The following is a 25,196-nucleotide window of genomic DNA, read 5'->3' as shown; positions in this document are numbered from 1 at the left end:
GTTTCAATTGATTGGAATATATAACAAATATTTATTCATCACTTAGGTTCACGTTTCAATTGATTGGAGTTTATTAAACATATTTTTGGGTTAACATTTCAGTTGAATTATTTGCGGAGTCTTTCCTTCTGTTTTAATCTCATACGTTTGTAAATTTCAAACTTAATTGTACAAAACGAAAAATCATCAATGAGAAATGGACAAGTGGAAATATTTTTACAACCTATAAATATGATGCTGTTGTATTTTTTGAATCTTTTAAATTGGAATCTTTTGAGTCTTGGTTTTTGGCTGCAGCTTTTTACTACATAGCTTCAATCAATAAAAAAGAACCTATAACAATAGATAAACCACTATAAAACTACAAATTATAATAATTATAATTATTATAATTAGTATAATTATTATACTTAGGGCCGGTTTCCGAGCTCGGGGAAGTCCAGGACTAAAATAAGCTCTCGGGTCTAAATTAACTTTCTGAGTCACGATTTTATCTTCTAAACTCCGACGTCTGTTAAGTTCTCGACTTTTTTGAGTCCAGGACCTTAACGCAGTAAACATGAGGGAAATTCACATTATTTGGCTGTTGTATTGTTGGCATTATAGCAAAATGGAAACAGCTGATTGCAGCGGGATAATTCAAATGAGCATGCTCTCCAAACTATTTTGTAAAAATACGTTTCGATTTCTTTGTAGGCCTATTCAAAGCAAAACCTTTGAAAGGTGAATGAATAAACATTTCATTTTACGTTATGCTATTATTGATCATTGATCCTAACCAGTGATTTTGGAATAAAAATTTCATTAGGCTATTGAGTTTGAAAACGTATTTGTTTTGAAAAAAACTGGAATAATAATTTATTATTATTATATTATTATGATTAATATGTTGGATATGACATTGATTAATAACATTCAGGTTGGAATATAAATTCCAAGGCAATCCTTGTATTATTTTTCTTGAACATTTTCAGGTTATGTCACATTCGTAAAATAAGGTTAGTTTTTTACGCATTATTCTGATACAATTTTATTGCAAAATAAACTTGCAAACTATAAATTATGAATTTAGATGGACTAATCCAAATAATTTAGGTATTCCATGACATCTATTTGGCTTTTCATCTACTCCAAAACAATAACTGAATTGTGTTTGCTCAGTTAAGTCTAGAACTTTAATTTAAACCCTACCACAGTCGAGGGTTTAAAATTACGCTGTTTTAAGTTCTGGACTTAACGATTTTTGATAAATCCTCGACTGGGAAAGAGACGAGAATCTAATTCAAGTCCTGGACTTATAAGCCCTTCACTCAGAAAGCGAAATTATAAACTCCAGGGTCTAACGTGATCTCTAAACTCCAGAGTCTATTCAAGTCCTCAACTACGTTAACGCTCTGACTCGGAAAGCCAATTTTCTGACTCCAGAGTTTAAAGCCAGTTAAAGTCTAGAACTTAGCTAAATCCCGAGCTCGGAAACCGGCCCTAAAATGATTTAACCCAAAATAAAGCAACGAATAAAAAATCAAAAGGTCGAAGATACAAAATTAAAACAAAACCTCAAAAAATTTTGTTCGAAGCCGTTCGCTGATGACGTGATGTGTGTACAAATATCAACACACTTTTGGCCGGCCGGATTGGTCTAGTGTTATTTGTCCTGTGGTTGGTGGTCACCCTTAGCATAACACTTCATCTAATGTCTAATTTGATTACAGTATTATTTCCAAATAAATTTCTCATAGCATGTCTTCCTCTTATCCTAATCAACCTTAACTAAATTAATGCATTTTGTATTCATTAAGTTTTCTCCAAGCTTCCAAAAATTAGCACTACCCAAATTAGAACTCCACTTTATTCCCATGCTTAAATTTGAATGAAATTCTAATATGCCAATAATTTATGTAATAACTAACCCATAATCATTCTCAATTTATTGAACCATATTACCCAAAACCTAACACATAATCAACCTTCTAGTCAGATTTGTTAGTCGGCTAGTTAGATTTTTGCTAAATTAGGTTCACCAAGTAAATTAATTTGCATGGTTCAGTGACCGAATCCTACACTGTAATCTGTAGTTTTGACTCCAGATTATGAGTAATGTAATAGAGTAAAAAAGTATAGTAGAAATTAGGTTAGGAATTTAATTTGAGTGTTGTTTGTAATTTTATTAGGAATAATATATATATTGATTGATTGATATTGATAAGTAATTATAAAACGTTACTACAGCGCTAAAAATCAGATTTATTACAAATCATAGGCCTAATATGGATTTATAATCGCACTATGATATTTTAAAAATGGTGTCAGATTAATAAATTTTCTAAAGGCATTGATATCATAAAAAATACACTTAATAATATGTATCTTATTCCATTAAGATACAATTAACATGCAAATTAATTTTTGAATTAATTTAAATATGAATAATATTGAATACTAACCCAGCTAAAATTTAAATGTGTCTAATATATTGATTATTCACTCAGCTACTTGGCTACTCCCTTGAAATTGTTATTGCCAATGTAATTATAGTGCACGTTCGGATTTTAAATAATAAATAATTTTTTCAAAGTGCCAATTGTAAATGCTTTATAAAAACTAAACAATAAAAAGCTTGCAATGAATTAAACTGTTAACTTGAAATATTCACTAATCCAACCGCTTTAACCGCATATAAATTACAGAAATCTGAATTTTTAAATTTAAGTCCAAACTGAGATGTGTAAACTATTTTTGATAAATAATAAATTAAAACACATTGAATTTATATTCATTACAGATAATATTATGGTCCTAAGACCCATAAAACTCATCTATTATTTTGAAGTGTTTAAGAATCCATTGAAGTATTGTAGAAGTAATAGTTTAAAGTGGACATAATATTATATTAGTGACTTCAAAATATAGGACAGACATGATATATAGACTGTAGGTCACAAAAACTTTGATATTGATTAATATCCATATGATACTATATTCTAATGTATTAATTGTAATATTTTAACGACTATATTGCCTCTGAAGAGCTCAGAAGTCGTTGCAATGAAATTATCTATCTATGTTTGATAGAACCATGTAAGATGTGTCGATTGGAAATATAATTACTATTATTATAAAAATTCATTGTCAATATTGTAGAACCGTTCCATAATTGAATAAAAACACACATATGTTGTCAAATTCTACACAGTTTTATTCGGTACACGACCATGGTTTCGTGACCACACCGGTCACATTTCATGTTGACTAAAGCTACAAAGAGGCTACCAATTCTCTCTACTTCATTTTATTTGAGTTTTTCATTTCAACTTAGAGCCTAGATTTATCAATGTAAATTATTAATCTAAATTATTAATCAATGTAACATTTTCATGATTTATTCAAACTCGCCTAATATAGGTTATGTTTAGCATCTTCTTTTGAATGACAAACCACTGGTCACCCTTGTCAGCTGGTCCCCAACTTAGATTAAGTTTATAGATTAGTTTCATAGATCTTATTATATTCAATTAATTCATATATTTATACATTCTTTGTAATATATTCAGACAACAGTAAATTAGAAGTTTCCAATTACTATTTCTCTTTACCAAATGTATAAAGTTATGTTGGCAACATGCACCAATTCATATTCAATGTTTACCTTAACCTTTTAGCTTTGGTCAACTTGAAAATGTGACCGGTGTGGTCACGAAACCATGGTCCTGTACCGAATAAAACTGTGGAGAATTTGACAACATATGTGTGTTTTTATTCAATTACTATTATTATATTATATTATTCCTAACATGAATGTTTTCTATTGTATTTGTTTGTTTGATCCAATAAGTAAATAATATGATGAAATATTTGTTAAACAGGTATCTCTTGTATGGCGAAAGGTTGTGAGGTTCTAGCTCCTGAGGATTTTGTATTGACACTTCTCACAAAACCACAGCTTCGAGACAAATATCAACAATTCGCGTTCAGGGATTATGTGAAATCACATCCCCATCTACGATTCTGTCCTGGTCCGAACTGCCAAATTGTACTCAGATCCAAAGAGCCGAAAGCCAAACGGGCGATATGCTCCTATTGTAAAACTACGTGCTGGTGAGTAGTCTCAATCCAAGCTAAGCGTAGTAGGTCCACGTTATAATGGCAGTATTTGATTATGATTTATCAGTAAAACAATGAAATGATCTATGTATAGTGAGGTCCACGTTATAATGGCAGTGGAGAAAGATAGGTGAACAACGTTACCGATCTCTGTCTTGTCAATGCCTTCTATAGACGGTAGCTGATACAGGTTTATTCTTCTTCTCCCGAGCCTATGACCCATTGTTGTGTGTACAATAAATTGTTCCAGTTCCAATCGTAAATTGTTACATCACGTGACTAGTGCAAAATGTTCCCATGGAACGCCATTTCAAAATCCTTGTATGGCTCTTGACTGAACACTGATGGTCCTAGACTGTTGTGCACACTATATACACACTCCAGAGTGGGTGCAGAGTGGTGCAATCTTTTGATAGTACTTATCACTTAGCACTGATCGCACTTATAAAGTTGATTTACACCAAAATGTGTCGTTTACTACCTGCGTGAATGAAGAAAGGCTGTTTCACAAACTTACCGTCTAGAAAAGTGTGCATTTTTTTCATTCCATTGCTCTCAAATTTTCTTTAGAGAAAAATCCATTTAACGAATGGTTATCAAACATAATTTTGTTGGTTATGTATTCTATGGCTATGCTATGGTAAACAAACAAGCTATCAGCGCATGCGCAGAGAAGCAAGCAGACTACAATTCAATCGACCAATAAGAGCTCGGATAGTTGGAACTGTAACAATTTACCAAGCTTCGACTGGGGCGGAACTTGGAAATGAAACTGTTTTTTGGTACAGAATCTGTCAAAATTCTTACCATGGGACGCGGAACTTTTACCTGGTAAATTGTGAATTGAACAATTTACCACATTCTATGTACCCAGAACGGGCTCATTTCTCTTCGGGTCGGCCCTCCTAATCCTTTTCCGCCATTCCCAGCGCTGCTGAGTCAGTTCAGGCTCTAAATAAGTAGTCCTCATATCCTTGAAAATGGTACCCATCCAGGTTGTCGGTGGTCTACCAGGGCGTCTCCTAGGCTGTTCAATTTCCATATCGAGTCTGGTCATGTGATCCTCACCGCATCTCATAACGTGCCCGTACCAGCGCAAGCGATTCTCCTTCAGCTTATCAGTTATATTTGCCACTTTAAATGTTCCTCTTACATATTCATGCCTGACTTTGTCTTTCAGGGTTACACCTTCCGACCACCGGAATCTTCAAAGTGGGGGAGATCAATGTAGACCCTTCATCTTCATCTCTGTAACATGAATTTGTTGTTCGTCTGACTTTCGCATAGCCCAACATCCAGATCCGTACATTAAAACTGGCCTAATTGCTCTCTTATATATGTTTCCCTTAACCTCGATGGGCATTTTACATCGCAGATGACTCCCGTCAATGATCTCCATTTCAGCCTCGCAGCTGTTATCCGGTCCTTGATGTCTCTGTCAATGGAGGCTGTAGATGCAAGAGTAGATCCTACTTATTTAAAGTAGTCAACTTGTATTAAAGGGGTGCCATCAAGCTGAGGATGTGCCACGCTGGTGCTAGCTAATAACAGGTTTATTGATGTAATATTAACTGTTCATTCTCGTTTCAAATAATCAATTATATTTTATTGAGCAAGGAATTATATTCTTCAATTATTTCACAATTAAGATGAAATATATTTTCAATCAATTATTAATTCTATATTGTTAAACACGATCTAGCAACAGAGCAAAGCGAAAAGAGATACCGCTATCCGCTTTGTTGAATGGTAGACAAGGATAGCAATATCATCGCTAATCGAACACTGCCATTATAACGTGGACCTCACTATATCATCTATATCTCTTCATAATTTCAACGTTTTCTTCATCTGCATTATACTTTATTATCTAATTGTTCTTTTACATTGACTGACAACTGTTTTTATCTTATTTTCCCATTTGTAGGTTAGATTGTACCTTCAAGATTCAAGTTGAATCCAAAAGTCAAACATATTCAACATCCTCTTGAGTCAAGAAAACTTGAAGATTCAACTTTTGAATGGAAAAAATACTTGAATTCAAGAAAATTTGAATTAACTGGTATAGTGGATTCAAGTTTCTGTTTTTGTAGTTTCAAGTCTTCTTGAATTCAAGGAAACTTGACCAATGTAGACCCTACTTAACGTTGGAAGAGAAAAATGCAGATTTAATGATGATAAACATTTTTGAACTATGGAATACAGTCCACTAAACGCCAGTCTAACTACAGAGGTTGATGATTGTTTTGTTTGTGAATTACAGTTTCCGATGTGGGGGAGATTACCATGCGCCGACCGACTGCAATACCATTAGAAAATGGCTGACCAAATGTGCAGACGACAGCGAAACGGCTAACTACATTAGTGCACACACTAAAGATGTAAATATCAATTTTCAACAAATTTCATTAAGATAATCTCTCATTATTTATTTTCTTTATGGATTTTCTGAACAATCCTACTCGTATTTTAGTATTACGTTTATAAATTATCATCAAATAGTGGGCCATATGAATGAAGTTGAGCATTTGCTTATACTTCTAAAATATGGAGCATTTGCTTCATTTTCTATGAATAAACGTGAGCAAAACCGCTCATGCTCATCAAAAAAATAGTTTGAGCATTTGCTCAAAAGTAAAAGCTTTTGCTAAAAATTGTATGAATAAACTAGAGCATTTGCTCAACTTTTGAAGCAAATGCTTCAAAAAAGGTGAGTCTAGTTTAGAGCAGCTTATCACCTTTTGCTCATAATAAAATGGCTCAACTAATCCGTATGAGGAAGAGGAAACTATACCAGATACGATCACAACCAATAGTTGAGAACTATAAAACTCTTACTAGATTCAACCATGATATATATCACCATTATCCTACAAAAGAATAAATACAAAAGATAGTCATCACAAAATAGGAGATAGGCATTTAAGAAGATGAGAGTGTGGACGATTATAAGAAGGCTATTGATATTATAAGAATATGCTGAAGATTATTATAGAGATGACATTTTTTCACGCTATTATTTCAAAATTCTAAACTCAACTAACCTAAAACTCTATTCATAAATAGAAAACAGAGCAGACGTCGCAAACACAAGCGGTGCACCCTATTTGCATATTTAGCGCTTCCGTGAGCTAAACTAAGGCTACAAAAGCGAATCAGCTGATGAAAAATCTCTAAAATACGTGAGCATTTGCTCCAAAGTTCAGGAGCATAAGGTAAGAGTATAAGGTAAAGCTTATTCATATAAAAATGAGCAAATGCTTTTGCTTCTACCTTTACCTTTTGCTCATGAGCAAAATCTTATGCTCCATGCTCTTGCTCATGAGCACTTGCTCTGGTTTTATTCATATGGGCCATTGTGCATATCATCACAGAGAAAAGATAGCATACGGAAATGGTATAGGTTGTTAATGCTCCAAATTTCACTGTTAACTCAACCCGATAGTTCTAGTAGCTCTTTTTTCCGGAGCTTTGTGACGCTGGTAGTCTCTCATACTGTTCTGTTCTTACACCCTGCCAAACTCTGTTACAAGCTTGTGTACAGTCTTTTCTCTATCAACATTTTAGACTGCATGTTTGAATGGAATCACTGATTCTATATTTTTGATGGCAGCTTATTAAGAAGGCTCATTCCAGAGTAAAATGGAGTTTTCTCCAATGCTACATTTTCTGTGTATTGGGAATGTAATGATGTTTATATTTCGAGTATTTGGCATAAATTATTGAACACATTTCATAGGTGAATAAAAAATAACAAATATTAGTAGCGCGCGTATTTTCGTGGCAAAATTTGGTGTAGCTTCTATAATTTGTGATGACCTTCATAGAAACACAGTCGACTCAATGGTGTGGGGTGACAGAGCGTCAGGAGAAACTTAGTGCATTTTGTGGTTTCACGAAAGCAGATAATCGTTTATTACCATTCAAAGACGTTTCCGTTTAGAGTATGGTCGTGAAAAATAAGTTGTATGCAAGGAAGTTATGTAATATTGATGAACTGAAACGAAGAATTGAAGCCGTGATTCAGGACATCACTCCAGATCGACAATGTATGACATGAAATTGAATATCGTCTAGGTATTTTATGTGCAACAAAAGGTGCTCAGGTAGAAATTTGTCGAATTTGTCATGTGTTATAGATAACACTTTTTGAAATTGGCTTTTCATTAAATCAATATTCATGTAAGTACACTTGTTATTTTTTTATTCACCTGTGAAATGTGTTCAATGATTTATGCTCACTCTGTATATTAAATATAAAGGTCTCTTGATCCATTCCAAGCTGAGATGTACAGGGTGAGTCATATTGAACTTTCCGGTTTTGGAAGGGCCTTGCACGAAGAAAGGAAGGAGCAGAAGGGTGGGGATGGTGTCATTAGACGCGCCATGACATGCAGTTTTAGTGAGCAATGGCTTGGTCGGGACAACATCGTTCGTTCGTAGTTGAAGAGTTTATTAAAAATGGCGGCTCCGTGATCACAACACAGCGTGCGACTTTACCATCTTCTTCAAAAAAATAGGGACCCCAGACACCACACTGTCACACGAGGGCTGTGGAGTGGTCGTTCGTGTAGGTTTCGTGGGTTATTTTCAGCCCAGAATCGAAAATTCTGTTTGTTAACAGTTCCGGCGAGGTAAAAATGTGCCTCATCACTGAAGATCAAAACAGCAGTGCGGGGGACCTGGTGAATGTCGCGGCACGAATTTGTTGGTGTGTCTGAGTCTCTAACTGTTAATTCTTGCACTACCTGAATCTTGTATGGGTGAAATTTAAGGTCTTTATGCAGTATTCTGCGGACACTACTGAAAGATAATCCAAGTAAAGCGGCATGTTTCCTAACAGAACGCCGAGGGGATTGTTGAATTGAAGCCCCACTATAATATAGATATTATCCACGTTTTCCGCTGATGTTGACATCCTAATTCGGCTTTGTGGTCTTGTTTTTAATGCTGATGATGTTGCTCTAAAATTTGATACCCAATTTCTGATTGTTGGTCCAGTGGGAATGGGATCACGTCGACCAATAGCAAAATGTAAACGGAACGCACGGTTTTGTTGTGATCACGGAGCCGCCATTTTTAATAAACTATTCAACTGATAGTGTAGATAAAAAGATTCTCTTGGAAAAACTGCATCTGCTTGGAATCAATCAGAGGTCTCATGGGGAAATTAATTGATTCCTACATGACAAATAGAGTGCAGTTTGTGAGTGTTTGCACTGATGGCCGACTTGGGAATTCAAGGAGATTGAACGTGACTAGGGGTGTACCTCAGGGTTCCATTCTGGGTCTACTTCTCTTCGTTTTATATATTAACGATTTGCAGCTTTCAGTTGCAAAAAATTTTGATATAACATTGTATGCAGACGACAGAACCTTGTTATTCTATATAACATAACATATATTATTGTATATAACAACAGTATTCAACAGCTGGAGTTAGTTGCTAACATATCTACTAATGAGGTTGTACAGTATTTCAATAACTGCTCACTATCTGTTAATTCTGATAGGAGCCAGGCTATTCAATTCAACTTAAAAAAGAAATATCCTTTTGAACCAGCAATCACAGTAATGATAGCGATAGCATGATTGAATTGAATTGAATTTATTGCCAAAAATCACATACAAATATTTGTACAATACAATCACTAAAGTATGCAATATACAATTACCTACAAATAGACATTTATTGTAACTTGCACAACAATAATTATCAATGTAATATTCGGAACTGCCAACATAAGAGTCCTTGTGTGTTGGAAGTGAGTTGCGGTTAACTTATTCTGCTTCAATTCTAGTCAAGTAAGAAGAGATATAAAAATTAAATTAAAAAGAGCTAAAGAAAGTATTACACCAATATAAAAAAGTCTCAAAGGCTCAGAAAAAAATGTTAAACTTGAGAATAGTACATAATACTATATGACAAAGTAGAATCCAATTAACCACTGTGACGTCTTGAGGCCATCATGAAGTGAATCTTTCACACAGGGAATACATAAAACAAAACAATAAAAAAAAAGATGATGAGGGAACATTTACAATACCTGGTTCGAGAACGTGAAAATGGATTGAGAGCGCAAGTGTGGTCAATTTGTTTGGTTTGACAGTGGATGACAAATTATCTTGGAACGAGCATGTTGATAAGGTGGCTAATAAAATGAGCAAAGGCATTTTTGTATTAAGATATATTGCAAGACTTGTAAACAGTAGTATAGCTAGAAGTGTTTACTTCTCGCTTATTAATACTCATCTGGTGTATTGTGTTGAGGTTTGGGGTGCAACAAGTATAAAAAACATTCAAAGATTATTTGTTCTGCAAAAGCGTGCAGTAAGATTTTTAACAAATTTAGAAAATAATCATCCATGCAGAAGCACTTTTAGAGATCTTAGGCTGCTCACTCTACCATCCATATATATCTATCGCGTCCTACTTTTCACTACAGATAGAATTGATACATTAAAAAAGAATTCAGATGCTCATAAATATTTTACACGTGGTAGTAGAAATCCATTCATTGAACATCATAGGTTAAAATTTTCAGATAAGAGTCAGATTTTTTATGGCTTGCAACTTTTCAGCAAGCTGCCTAAAAATTTGTCAAAGTCAAGTAGGCCTTATTTTAAGAGAGATTTGTATGTATTCCTGGTTGACAAGGAATATTATAGTGTTGAAGAGTTTTTAAATGATAGGGTGTTATAATTTGTTCAACTGTAAGATTACAGTTATTTTTTGTAGGCTATGTAAAGTGTAGAAGAATGTTATAATTTATGTGACGTGCAATAGTTTTGTAAGCTTCTGCTATTCTATTTATTCATTTCATGTATTTTTCAATACCTGTTGACATGACCAGTTGTAAAGTGGTTTGGCTTAATAAAATTGAATTAATAATAAAATTGAATTCGACTACAAACGCACAATGTTTTTCCGACCAAGCAATTGCTCACACTAAAACTGCATGTCATGGCGCGTCTAATGACACCATCCCCACCCTTCTGCTCCTTCCCTTCTTCGTGCAACGCCCTTCCAAAACCGGAAAGTTCATTATGACTCATTCTGTATTAACACTCTTTTTTAAGTATTTTACACGACATGCAGTCAATTATTTAAAATAATTATTTTTGTTCAACAGTCTGTTGAAAATGGACGCTTGCCGTTCGAAAGTACTCCAGTCAGTAAGTGAACAAATTTGCTTATTTATTTAAAATTATTGACTGCATGTCGTGTAAAATTCTTAGTCAATTTTCACTGTTGAAAATGAACACTTGTCGTTCGAAAGTACTCCAGTCTGTAAACAAACAAATTTGCTTATTTACTTGAAATAATTGACTGCGTGTCATGTAAAACACATGAAAGAGTATTATTGATGATTGTCTGTAAAAAATTGGAATTTTACTAGTAAATTAGAATTGTAATTGTAAAGATTTTCCTCAACTGGACCTCCTTATTGCAGTGCCCACGTTGTCACATATGTATAGAGAAAAATGGAGGCTGCAATCACATGCAATGCTACAATTGCAAGCACGACTTCTGTTGGATGTGTCTGGGAGACTGGAAGTGTCATGGTTCCGAATATTACGAGTGCTCTAGGTATAAGGAAAATCCAAATATCGCCAATGAATCGGCTCATGCCCAAGCCAGAGAGGCATTAAAAAAGTACCTTCATTATTACGAAAGGGTAAGTCATATACTTGATACCTATATTATCCACTGAAACACAGTAAGAGTTATCAAGTACCCTATAAATCATTCACAAACTTGAATATGGCTCTAGAAGAGTTGAAACTAGCTGTGTGTTATGATAAAATAAAAGGGTACTTGATCATTTTTATTGTTTCAATAATTTCAGAAGTTCTGAAAAGAAAATTGAGTATTCCATTGTCTAGTTATGTATAAGTATATCATTCAACTATCACTGTGTTTATTAAAACAAAAAAGGAATGGTGCGATTTCATAAAATAAAAAAGAGTACCCAACCTACTTGATAACTTTTATTTTGTTCCAATAATGTTAATAGCCCTGAAGAGATCGGTGTTTATTAATATGTCACATCGTGAATATTGTTAAAGTTATATTAGTTTGCAAATTATTCGAGTGTAGAAGTTGTATTAAATTAGTCAAACTCGAAGTAGTTCATGGACCGAAGTAATTCAATGTGTAGTCTAAGTGCCGGTTGCACAAAATTCGGTTAAATTTTAATCGTGATTAATTCCTTGAGAACCAATCAGAGAAGCCTTTTCAAAAAAAGCCTTTTCTGATTGGTTCTTGTGAAATTAATCACGGTTTCGTGCAACCGGGCCTAGTAGGAAATCATAGTTGGGTTCCATAAGAATGGATCTGTTATTAATCTGATTTAACATATAGCATTGTTGTTCAGAATAAAAATATAAAGGAAATTAAAGTGATTCATAGTGCAGTAAAAATGATAAATTTATATTATATATATATATATTTTTTATTACGATGATGCCCACATTAGATTTTTGCTTGTGTGTGGGTAATGGGAAGTGCGAGGGTGAGCTATTAGATGATCAAACGTCCATGCCTAATCCATGGGATTCGTCGGGATTCGAACCCGCGACCAGGTAACACACTAGCAGACTGAAGAGTGCAACACCTAGTCATCTCGGCTATCTGACCGGCAAGATACTACAAATATAGTTTAGTACTGGCTAGAATTATTAAGTTTACAAAAATCAATGTATTCGATTACATATTATTGAATTAATCTCTATCATATTCGAACTCACATTGATTTTGTTTGCTGCAATCTAGAAGTTACTAATATTGTAAAACATAATAATAATAAACATGCTCTTGCAGTTTTTATAATATTCACAGCAAAATGTTAACAAATAGTGTTTAATTCACAAATCATACACAATTATACAGTAATTACAAATCCAATTGAAACAAAAAGTGTTTTATTCACAAATCATAAACAATTATACAGTAATTAAAAAGTAAATTTAATGTTAAATCTTATTTTTGAATTTTAAAAAGTGAATTTTTTTTCAAACATCTTTATTGCCCATAAAAACAAAATACAAAATAAAAACTTACAAAAGAAATATTCTAGATTATAATATTATGCTATTTTACAAATAAATTAAAATTACATGGCACCACCCAGCAAGGGCAAAACCCTGACCGCTGAGTGAGAGTATCAGCTTTTTAGACAATATAAACATTTATTTACTAATAATCAAAGCTACAAAAAATCGAAGTCAACAATAAATTACTAGTAATTATAATATTTGACTGATGTCGAAGAAAAAATTTTGTATCACCCACTTATTTATCTGTTCCATCCTCTGTCTACCCCTATTAGAAAGAGATTCTGACAATGCATTTGGCATGATATTTATTATTTTTGAGCTAAGATACCCCAATTGTCTTCGCACTATTGTCAAATCTGAATAGTTAATATTATAAATGTTATGAGATGTAACTCTCAGGTTATACATAGAAACGTTATTATTCACTGTAAATTCATCCTTCCTCATCCATGCATAGTAGAGAAGTTTCTTTATATAAATTTGACGTACTGTCATCACTTTAAATTCGGCAAATGTTTCACTACTAGAAAAAGCCCTTGGCTTATTAAGAATTGCTTTTATTATCATTTTTTGAAATGTAAAAATGTTATTCATGAAAACATCATACGCTCCTCCCCATACCACTAACCCATATTGCAGCACCGATTGAACATAGGCAAAGTAAAGCACCCTAAGTAATTTAATGTCTAATATTTTACGGACTTTTATAAAACATAAAGGAAATAAATTTTAAGCGTTTACAAATATATTCTATATGAGGCTCCCACTTAAGGTTACAATCAACCATGATGCCTAGATACTTTATAGATTTTTCATTTTTTAGTTGAGGGCATGCACAATCCTTCCATTTCTCAAAATCACAATTTGTATGTATTTTTAAAATTCATAGCATCATTTGGCTATTTTTAAATTCATAGCATCATTTGGTTGACCAACTATTGTAGGAGAAAATGTAATATATTTAGTTTTTGATGTATTTATACTCAATGTATTAATATCAAGCCATTGTTTAACCATGGATATTACTCTTTCTGCTCTCGAGTACGTCTCTAACCATGAGCGGTCCTTAACTATTACAGCCGTATCGTCAGCAAAGGAAATTATTTTCGAACTATCAATATTTAGTTTAAAGATATTTAGTTTAATTTAATGTTAAATCTTATTTTTGAATTTTAAAAAGTGAATTTAATGTTTAATCGTATGTTTGAATTTTCAGTGGGAAAACCATTGTAAGAGTTTGCGACTTGAGGAACAGACTGTAACAAAAATAAAAAGTAGAATAAACATAAAAGTGATGAACTCATCTGGAACGTGGATTGACTGGCAGTATTTGATGGATGCGGCTGCCCTGTTAGCCAAGTGCAGATATACCCTTCAGTACACCTATCCTTACGCTTATTTTATGGAGCCAGGACCCAGGAAAGAACTGGTAATTTACTATTTGAGCATTTCATAGATGTTTTCAAAACTTCAAAACTTTATTGTTTCTTCCAAAACCAATACATTCAAAAATTTCACTTGAACAGCAAAAATACAAGAAACCAATCACCTGCAAGGAAAATCCTGTGCGCAGGTGAGAGTTACCAACATTACATTAACAAAAAATAATAAGAAATTCAATATCATAATATTAAATGAAAGAGATGAAGAAGTGAGAAGAAGGAGAAAGGGAAAGAGAAAGAAAAAGAAAGAGATGTAAGAGTGCCAGCAAAACATACCTTGATAGAGAAAGATAATATGATTTAATCAAAAATTTTATCCTCTATTCTAGTGGTTATTATCCATTCAATAGATCTTTTGAACAATTTATCGGATCTACCATTGATATGTTCAATGAGGTAATCTGGAATGTTGTTAATCAATTTATTTGCTATGTAAAAGTATTGTCTTCTGCAAACATTGAGATCCATTCTTATGTTTTCAAATCTCTTTCTGGAAGGACGCAAATCGAGATTTGTACCACGGAAAGGAAAAAGATGATGTCTATTATTTTTAATGAAAATTATTAGGTTTTTGATATAAAGTTGACGGACTGTTAATACCTTAAACTCATTGAACAAATATTTAGTTGGATACAGACGAGGTTTACCTAGGATAAACCTAAATAATTAGGTGCTTTTGAATAATAAAAAGTTTGTTAAAATGAGCATTCAAAGCACCTCCCCAAGCCCGAATACTGTAATACCGATTGTGCATATGAGTAGTATATCAGCTTTGTTATGTTTACATTGTTCAGTTGTTTGATTTGATAAAATTTGTAACAATTTGTTGTGTATAATAATGTTTGAACATAGAGGGTTGATCTCTTCAACCTCCTATCACTTATCATAAGAATCAGATATGCGGTAGAGGGGGGGGGAGTATTCTCGCAGAGCTCAACAGCTTGTCATCTCCCCCAATCGTCAATTGTTGTTCCCAGTTATAGACCCCGAAACATGGCCGCCTCAGTTGAGCCTCCCGCCAAGTTCTAGTTGCATAGCCTTAGGTGGGCCGTCCACTGGAACCGATCGCGTCCGAACTAGCATCGGCCGAAAACTACCGAACTCGTCCGAACAATCCCACAACAAAGAAAGCTATAGATGCTCGTCCATTGCAACAAGTTCATACGTCCGTGCAAGGCCGCCTTCGTCCGATCAAGTTTTCGATCCGAATTGAATGGGATTTTCCGGCTCTATCCGGCCGAAGTCGAGCTGAGACAACATCATTCCAACCCCAAAATTGTTTCACAGTCTTGTCTGTTTTTGTTTTTTTGAACTTGTTCTGTTTTATAAAGTTGTAACTATGGACAATGAATAGTTGATGAGTTTGGTTCAAGAGCATGTTCCATTGTGGGATATGCGAGACAAAAGATATCATCGTCGTGATGTTCATAGGAATCTGTGGACAAAGATTACTGAACAAATAGGATCTGAAAGTAAAATTATTGTAATGAATAACTAATTTAGTGGATATTTGTTTATTCAATTTTCAAAATCTCAATATAATCATTGTATATGAAATATTTTGGTGGCTATCATAGTAGTTAATTCAAGAATTAGCAACCAGCCAACTTCTGAACTAGACTGACGTAAACGGTTCCAATGGACGACCATATTCGGCCAAATTAACGGCCGGCAGATTCGTCCGCTCCAACGGCTGAACGGATCAATTGAATACGGTTCCAGTGGACGGTTACCCTAAATCCAACGAACAATTATTCAGGCTTACGCAGGAAACGTTATGAGTGATAATATTGTGTGAATAGTGCCGGAAAATCGAAGATGTCAGTTGAAATGACTTCCGGAATCATTGCGATACATGACAACTCGGCCTCTCAGTGCTGGTGCAACCAAACGGCTTCTCCATTAAATCAAATGTAATAATATCTATCACCCACCATACAAACCTGACTTGGCCACTAGTAACTTATACCTCTTTTCCCAAACTCAAGACTTGACTTTGAGGGCAGAGCTTCCAAACAATGTCATAGCCCTCTTGAACTTATTTGAAAATTATTTGAACTAATTTGGCGGCAGCATTTCATGAAGAGGGTTTTGGTAGGCTGATCCACTAGTATGGCAAATGCCTCAACCTTCTAAGCAATATTATGTTGACGAATAATCATAAGTGTATGTAACGTTCAGTGAAAGAATTATTCTTCTACATACATTTATTTATTTGTTAATACAATTACAAATAATATGAATATGATCAGGATAGAACAACAGGCAAAACTATTCTGTTCCCAAATTTTGATATAATAACATGTCATAAAAATAGGTTATGTTCTTACTGTGGATAGTTAAAGTTCAATTTCTCTCCAAAAATACATTCGTCTTTTATTTATGTCCAAGGTTGAAAAAATGACCCTCTTATTTTTTATTGTTGAAGATGCCCACATGAGCTTTTAGCTTTTGCGTGGGTCATTTGATGAGATGATGAATCGTTCATTCCTACCGCAGGGATTCGAACCGACAACCAGGTAGCCCTAGCAGACTGAAGGGTGCACCTCTTAACCTAGCTCCGCAGTGCAGGCTGGATGCTTGTCTGACTCGGACTAGGCGCCGAGACAGCAAGTAATAGCAGCGTTGGTGGGAATGCGAGCGGCCGCAGTAACATCTTCCACCCAGCAATGGTCGGCGTAGTTCAGCCTAGCGGACAGACGAAAGATCAATCCAGTCGATTATTTGATCCCTCCAGCCAGGCTCAGCCAAGCAGCCGAGACAATAGAACAATGGAGTGACGGTCTTATTCGCGTTCATCAGCAGTTTTCTTGCTCACGATTATTTTTATTTTTGTGTTGCCTATAAACTCCAGTCACCAGTAAAAAGTTTCCAGAAACGTGGTGTACTACCATATTAATGACTTTTCATGATGATTTTTAATTATTTAAAAACATTGTTGACATTCTGAGCCTTTAGGCTAAACTTTGGGTCGCTGAGAACGAATCTGCAATCAGAATTTCTCTATCACGAAAAATAACGAAAAAAATCCAGCTGTTGATCTTCCGGCAACCGTTAACAGTCATCCTGCAATGCGGCCGAAACACTTCCAAGCCAGACACCCATCTCGAATGACAACAACGCCAAGCTGTAAGAAACCATCCTGCACTGCGGCGCTAGGTTTAGGTCCCAACTATAGAATAGAATGACTGCTAGTATTTTTCCTAGAAAGCGAAGTTAGGGCGCCTTACGCGCTGAATGTATTTCGCATGCGTCTTCAGAATGCCTCTGACGCTCCCCGTCTATTTCACTATATGGGTATAATCTACCCCATAGGAGACTAACTAAAAAACAAAAAAATATTCAGCTCCCCTAAGCTGAGACACCCGTAAAGTTTGGACCTTGAACTGGATTCGCAAACAACAGTGAGAGTGAAAATATTTTATTTTTTTTATTTACCAATTCACTAGAAATTTACAAAATAACACTTATCAACCAATATACATTGGTGTGGCTGGAAAAAGAAGCCTTGAGCTCCAGCCACGAGTTCGAAGATATTCTTTAAATTATTGGTACATTTGCCGTGATAATATTCTAAAATACAAACCAAAAGATAGTAAACCAAAAACCAAAAATATGTATAAATAAACACACAAAATCAATTCTTGAATAAAAAATCAACAAGCCCAATAATAGAAATAGGTAATATAGAAATTATAATAATAATAATAAAAAATTTTTTTTTCCTTTAGGTAATCAAAAAAAACCAAGTTTAAACTGAGCGTGTTAAAAACAAGTCATAATTATAATAATTTAGTTTTCGATTTTAAAAAAGTAATTCTCTTTTAGATTCCCTAAGTTCTAATGGTATTATTCATACTCATTCGGTCGAGCTGAGTGTGAATAGTCCAATTAGAACGCGTGGGAATTATATTTTCACTGTCACTGTTGTGTGGGAATCCAGCTTTAGGCTCAACTCACACTTACGCGACTCAGGTCGAGAAGAGACTCGACTCTAGTCGAGAGCATGTGTTTTCAAATGGTGATGTCGCGGAGACTATAGTGAGGTCCACATTATAATGGCAGTGTACGATTGACAATACTGTTGCTGTCCTTTTCTATCATACAACAAAACAGATAGCATTATCTCTCTCTCGCTTTGCAATGTTGTCTATTTGCCAGAATATTTTATATTTACTTTTGACAGTGACTGTACAAAACTGAATGAACCATATTCTCAGCCGCCATTTTTTTTTCTTCATTCTATCAAAATACTTGAGTACACAAGTCGTATAATTGATTTAAAATGTATTTTTGAAACAATGAAATAATTTTTAAACATTACCTTATGAGAAACACGAATTAAAATACCTGAAATGACATTTTAAAAGTTGATAACTAACCATCCTAGACTTCTTCCATGCTTAAGTTAGCCTTCCCGTATAGGTTAGACCTACTTATACCGGTATAAATAATATTGAAAAGTTATTTCAGAATTAATCCATTGAAATTACTTATTTTTAAATAGGATTTATATTTTTCTATCATTTTTAAAGGAAATTGGAATAGAATACCTACCAAATAACTCAATATCTGTTGTTTTGAAATTCAGATTGTTGTATCACAGCTTTTTTAATTAGCCGCCATTTCAGGTTTGTAAAAAATTAAAAATCTTTTTAAAGGAAATTGGAATAGAATACCTACCAAATAACTCAATTTCTGTTGTTTTGAAATTCAGATTGTTGTATCACAGCTTTTTTTAACTAGCCGCCATTTCAGGTTTGTAAAAAATTAAAAATCTTATCTCAGTCATGAAAGCAAATTTTGGAATCAAATTATGAAAAAATAAATTTTCTTGATCAATTTGACATTAAATTGAATATTTTACCAAGGAAATGATAATTATTATTAGATTAAATTTAATAGGATGAATTGAGTAACAGCTGTGTACAGTCAGTGGCAAAATGGAGAGACTTGGCAACGTTTTTCTCCTATCTTTCTTCACTGCTATTATAACGTGGACCTCATTATAGAACTGACTGTTCTGAGTGTCACCATTTGGAAACACATGCTCTCGACTAGAGTCGTGTTTCTTCTCGACCTGAGTCGCGTAAGTGTGAGTTGAGCCTTTAATCGTCTCTGCCAACCTGACCAGCAAATATATAAGAAAAATGTTTTTTCTAATTAAGAGCAGTTTTGTGACATCATAAATCACCACTAGCAGTGCCTTCCAATGATCTCAATATATTTTTTTGTGTTTTCATAATTGTACTGATAAATAGGTTTACTTGGGGTTTTATGATAATTATATTGTGACATTTATTTTATTTTCAATAATGTTGTGCTTTTGTGTTATAATTGTCCTATTACACAATTCACTAATTATCTTCATATTTCGATAGTGTTTTATATCATAAAATGCAACGGTATAATGCTGATAGGCTTACTTGGGGTTTTATGATATATTGTGACATTTATTTTATCCTCCATGATTCATATTATTGTATACAAGTATAAAGTTTTACTTTAGTTTTGGGCGTTCAAAATTAAAAGAAATTCACATTCAACAAATGATTCACATTCAAGAAATAATGATCAAATACAAACATTACCCATTTCCTTCTAAAGGTAGGCGCACACAGATCGTCATCGGACGGACGGCACGCATCGGACGGATCGAACGATTAGATTGTTTTCAATTGCGCATATGTATGCGGATAGGTATCCAATTGAAAACAATGCATCAAATCTAATCGTCCGATGCGTGCCGTCCGTCCGATGACGATCTGTGTGCTCCTACCTTAAATGATTGTTTTTAGCTTGCTTATTGATTCTCAAACATAGTAAAGAACTCCAAAATCTCTGTTAATATTTATTACCTTTTTGGACACGTGGTGAGTCCTAGCCTGAAGATATTGCCACAAAAGGCAGGTTGCAATTCAAATTCAATTTATTTCCAGAAAGTACATTTTACAATATATTCCCTGAAAATGACTGCCTCTAATATGGAACAAGTGCGTGTTTAGAGGAGGAGTCAATACAACAATAGACACAATACAAGAAAGAAAAAGTTGACTTTCTACTGCTGTAGATTACAAGCATAAGCTATTCAAACATATTTACATACAATAATACTAGTAACACATAAAACAATTGAAAAGAATACAATCTCAAATTCTTAGCCAATAATAATATAAATAGATTCAATAAACAAAAACTGATTGCTTCCTTTTTAGTCATAGCTCTGGAAACATTACCGATGTACTCAATGCACTCATTTACACATTTAAAAACAATAATTTCTACAATATAAAATTATTAACATGAATAATAATCACTTCTCATAACATATAACATATAATACCTAATCAGGATCAATACTAAACTGCATTCAAAAGCAATGCCAATTCTGGGTTAATATCAGTAGAAAAAAGCAATTTTTTAAGCTTTAACTTGAAGCATTTCTGATTGATTTTTTCTCATATTATTTCAAGTTGGCAAATTATAAACTATCTAGATCATAAATGGTCCAAAAAGATGTCAAATTATCAATGATGACTCAATAATAATAATATTTGTTTTATGTGCAGTTTGAATACCAGCAAGCGCAACTTGAAGCAGAAATAGAAAATTTGTCGTGGAAAATCGAACGAGCGGAAAGCACAGACAGGGGAGAACTGGAAAACCAAATAGATATAGCTGAAAAGCGGAGAACAACACTACTCAAAGACTTCCTCGAGGTATGACTGGATGATCTTATGTACTTATCAACCCTCCATATCTCCAGCTATCATTGATTGCGAAACATAATTCTAGTTATACTAAATAAGTATCTATTAGCTCTAAGATATGGATTATTATAAGTAAAAGTAAGTTATAGTACATAAAAAGCCGTACATTGCTAGAGCTGAAATCCGTTGACGCGTATCTCATATACTGTTATATTAATATTAGTCATTTTATTCTAAAACATTTCTTCTAATTTCATTGATTGGAACATTTTTATACAGGTAATTCTTCATCCCTGAAATATATTTCAAATAGTCTCAGTTTTATAGGATATTTTTATAGTAAACCATCACAGAAGAATCCGAAATTGCATTTCTATTTTACTACGGCAGGGTCCCAGAAACTATTTTTTTTCTCCAGTATGAGGCCATACAAGGCTATTTCGCATACCTCTTCATAAAAAACTCGTAATTGAATTTTTATTTTGCAAGGGCAGGGTCCCAGAGCTATTTTCTATCTTCAGTATGAGACCATACTTAGTTATTTTGTATACTTCTTCATAGTTTACAATAGTATATTTCGCACCTAGAGCAGAAAATGAGATTTTTCCAGCTCGAAATCGGTTTTCAAGTCCGAGGCCGTAGGCCGAGGACTAGAAAAGATTGAGAGCTGGAAAAACATTTTTGCCCGTGGTGCGAACGATATTTTTCGCCACACTACAGGTATTGCTGACAAAATAAATAAAGAATACTCGTTAAGCTATCGTACCTATCTCTTGATTCTAGTGGTAGAAGATTTGCAGTCAGGATTTCAGATTCTTTTAAAATTTCACTTGGAATACCACAGTCATCTTCAAGCATTTTTGAAAATTCGGAATGCACTAATCAACAATAAATAATTGAATAAAACTGGTTGCGAAGCGAATTAGTTTGATTCGAAACTGGAACTGAAATCATGGCGACTTCAGCTGATGATGAAAGTGGACACTCGCCCGATCTAGCGGATGACTTATTAACTACTTCCATGAGCGGCTGGAAAGAGACAACTTTCTGGCCTAGACCGGAAAAGAAACCCTTTCTGACGTCGTCTGCAAACAAGGTCTTTCAGACCTACGTAGGGACTGGAAAACAGCTGCTTTCTGTGCAGTGTGGCGAAAAATATCGTTCGCACCACGGGCAAAAATGTTTTCCCAGCTCTTAATCTTTTCTAGTGCGAGGCCGTAGGCCGAGGACTTGAAAACCGATTTCGAACCGGAAAAATCTAATTTTCTGCTCTAGGTGCGAAATATACTATTTTTCTCCAGTATGAGGCCATACAAGGCTATTTCGCATACTTCTTCATAAAAAACTCGTAATTGAATTTTTATTTTGCAAGGGCAGGGTCCCAGAGCTATTTTCTATCTTCAGTATGAGGCCATACATAGTTATTTTGTATACTTCTTCATAGTTTACAAACAATATTCCTCGTTTGCTACGTCCTTAGCAAAACTGTCAGTTATAATGAACAAAAAAGTTATAATGAATTGAAGATAAAGATTTAATTTTCATGAGATCATTAGAGCAACGTTTCATAGAATGATACTGAAAATGAATCTCCAATTATTTGGATAGGTACATTTCAAGTAATAGCCTAGACAAAATGTGAATGACTGCAATTATTTATATTTGATTTTCAATCAATACAATCTACGAAATATATCCGGGTTATTAATCGGTCAACCATTATCTACAACTCCGATTACTATATTATACGACCTATCATAGCACAGCTATTCTTTACACTTAAGTAGCTTATACACTTGTTACTTTTGCCTCTGAAATCTATGCTGTGAAATTAGAATGCAGAAAATTCTTTAATGTACAATGGTATTGGTATTGTCCATAGCATAGTATTATTGTTTTTTTTACTGTCTCCACAATATTACTTGAGCTAAGGAAGGTTTTACGATTGTGAAATCGTAGGTTTAGTTTGAAGTTACTTACTATACTATTAGAGCATTCGAAAGGGAATACATTTTCCCATAGTTAAAAGTACCTATTCGAATAATTCTAAATAATCCTCTAATTGGATTCTAAATTTGTTGATTATGTATTGTAAGTCTGATTTAAAGATGTATGCAAGTTGAAAATTATTATTGAAAACATATCAATACCTCAGCACCAGAAAGTTTACATTTTAAATTTATAATTATCTAGTATAATAGATATATTGTTTAATTCTCAGTGACCAATTTTATGGCCTGATTTTATAATCTGTGATTAGACCTTTTCTGATGTAAACTATCCTATCAAATACCTGGTAAAAAAGCAATAAAACTGCATGCTGTAGCTTAATTCTAAAGTTATTCTTAGTAGTTATGTTAGGATGAATTTATTGTACCAAATACTTTGCTGCCTATGCTGAAAAGTAATATACCTGACGATTAATGACTATTTAAAATACCTATTAATATTTGTATAGGTAAACTTGTGTTGTAATATTTACCATGCTGGCTTTGGTAAATGTATAATATATAAACTGTACATTATTGATTGATAGGAAGAGATTTGTTCTGATAAATACCATGCTGGCTATGGTACATGATAGAGCGCCTTATTAGTATTTAATTGTAGATTTATAAGGAAAAAACAATATCGAATTGATGCACTTACCTCTGTATCAAATTCTATAATGGAAAATGGTTTATATGTTTTGAAATACGGTGATTCGGTAAACGTTTGTCAATTTTACTCTATGGTTCTGAGGTGAATATAGTGAGAACATTCTAGTGTTTCTGTTCAGGCGAAGTTCGAATTTTCTTATAGTTGAGGCAGTTTGAATGAATTTTGTTGGGTCATAAGAGCTATATTCTAAGTAGATTTATCAGGAACAGTATGATTTTACAACGTTTTTTGTATATTCTATTGAATCGAACAAACAGGTATAGCGAGATTCATGCCAAACTGTCAACATGAGCTAAATGCGTTTAGAGTTGTGATCGCGCTGATAAGTTGAGCTCTATCTGCCTACTACTCCCCTTGTAATAGATTATTCATAGTTTCAGATTAATCCATTAATAGACAATTATTAATTTAGAAAACACTCAAATCTAAGTGTATGTCACTGTACTTTAATTACTCAACGAATCCCTTTCAAAATTTAATTTACTCATTGACCTACGTAAGTAACCTATGTGAGTTTGGACTACGTAATGGAAGAAAAACAGGCATAGCTCTTGCTCCTCGCAATTTTGGAAAAAATAGTCCACATTTTTAGGTTATGTCCAAATTTCTGTTTATGCCAAAGGAGTTCCCAATCCAAGAATAATCGGATGAAACTGATAGTCAATTTTGAATTTTTAAGGTTTCATAATAAAGGCAGTGAACACAAAACAATTCCAAAGTTTCATTAAAATATTGGAATCAACTTGAAAATTCAGATCCGAAAATTATACATTCACTGTCAAAAATAAATGATTATACAAATAATACTAAACAACGATCTGTAAATGCTGTCAGTTTGAAGTGAATCTCACTATAGAAAACCCTTCTTAAAAATGAGTATTCAAATGAGTATTTAAATTTCTACTACAAGATAAGTAGTACAAAACTTGTTTAATCATCTTGCGCTTGAGCATTGCCTTTTCAAATAGATACATATCTTGCCAACATCTTACGTTATCTTGTAGATGCTGAGCTATATTTGTGTGTTTGTGACGTCTTTACCTTAAAAATGCCTAATGGTAGGGCTCTTGAAATTTCACTAAATTTATTACTTTGAAAGGCTGGCTCCATTACACAACGCAGTGTACTATAGGCTGTACTTTACTCTAAAGTGTTCTTTTATTTGTATTACACTCGTGCACACCTCGTTTTTGGGTAATTGTTCATTTCTGTTTTCCTCATA

At 33.8% G+C, this 25,196-nt stretch overlaps 1 protein-coding gene across 1 annotated transcript in view; it reads left to right on the top strand.

Annotated features, from left to right (window-relative positions):
• Positions 1-21,979, top strand: part of LOC111043814 (potential E3 ubiquitin-protein ligase ariadne-2) — a 28,229-nt gene extending 6,250 nt beyond the window's left edge. Inside the window, exons 4-8 of the mRNA XM_022328867.2 lie at positions 3,864-4,095; positions 6,365-6,482; positions 11,556-11,780; positions 14,378-14,590; positions 21,173-21,979. Of these exons, the coding sequence (XP_022184559.2) occupies positions 3,864-4,095; positions 6,365-6,482; positions 11,556-11,780; positions 14,378-14,590; positions 21,173-21,328 (944 nt within the window). The 3' untranslated portion in view covers positions 21,329-21,979. The remainder of the gene's footprint in view (positions 1-3,863; positions 4,096-6,364; positions 6,483-11,555; positions 11,781-14,377; positions 14,591-21,172) is intronic.
• The last annotated feature ends 3,217 nt before the right edge of the window (positions 21,980-25,196 follow it).

Source organism: Nilaparvata lugens, chromosome X (assembly GCF_014356525.2).
Source record: "Nilaparvata lugens isolate BPH chromosome X, ASM1435652v1, whole genome shotgun sequence".
Classification (NCBI taxonomy): Eukaryota; Metazoa; Arthropoda; class Insecta; order Hemiptera; family Delphacidae; genus Nilaparvata; species Nilaparvata lugens.
This window is presented reverse-complemented; position numbering and strand designations above follow the sequence as displayed.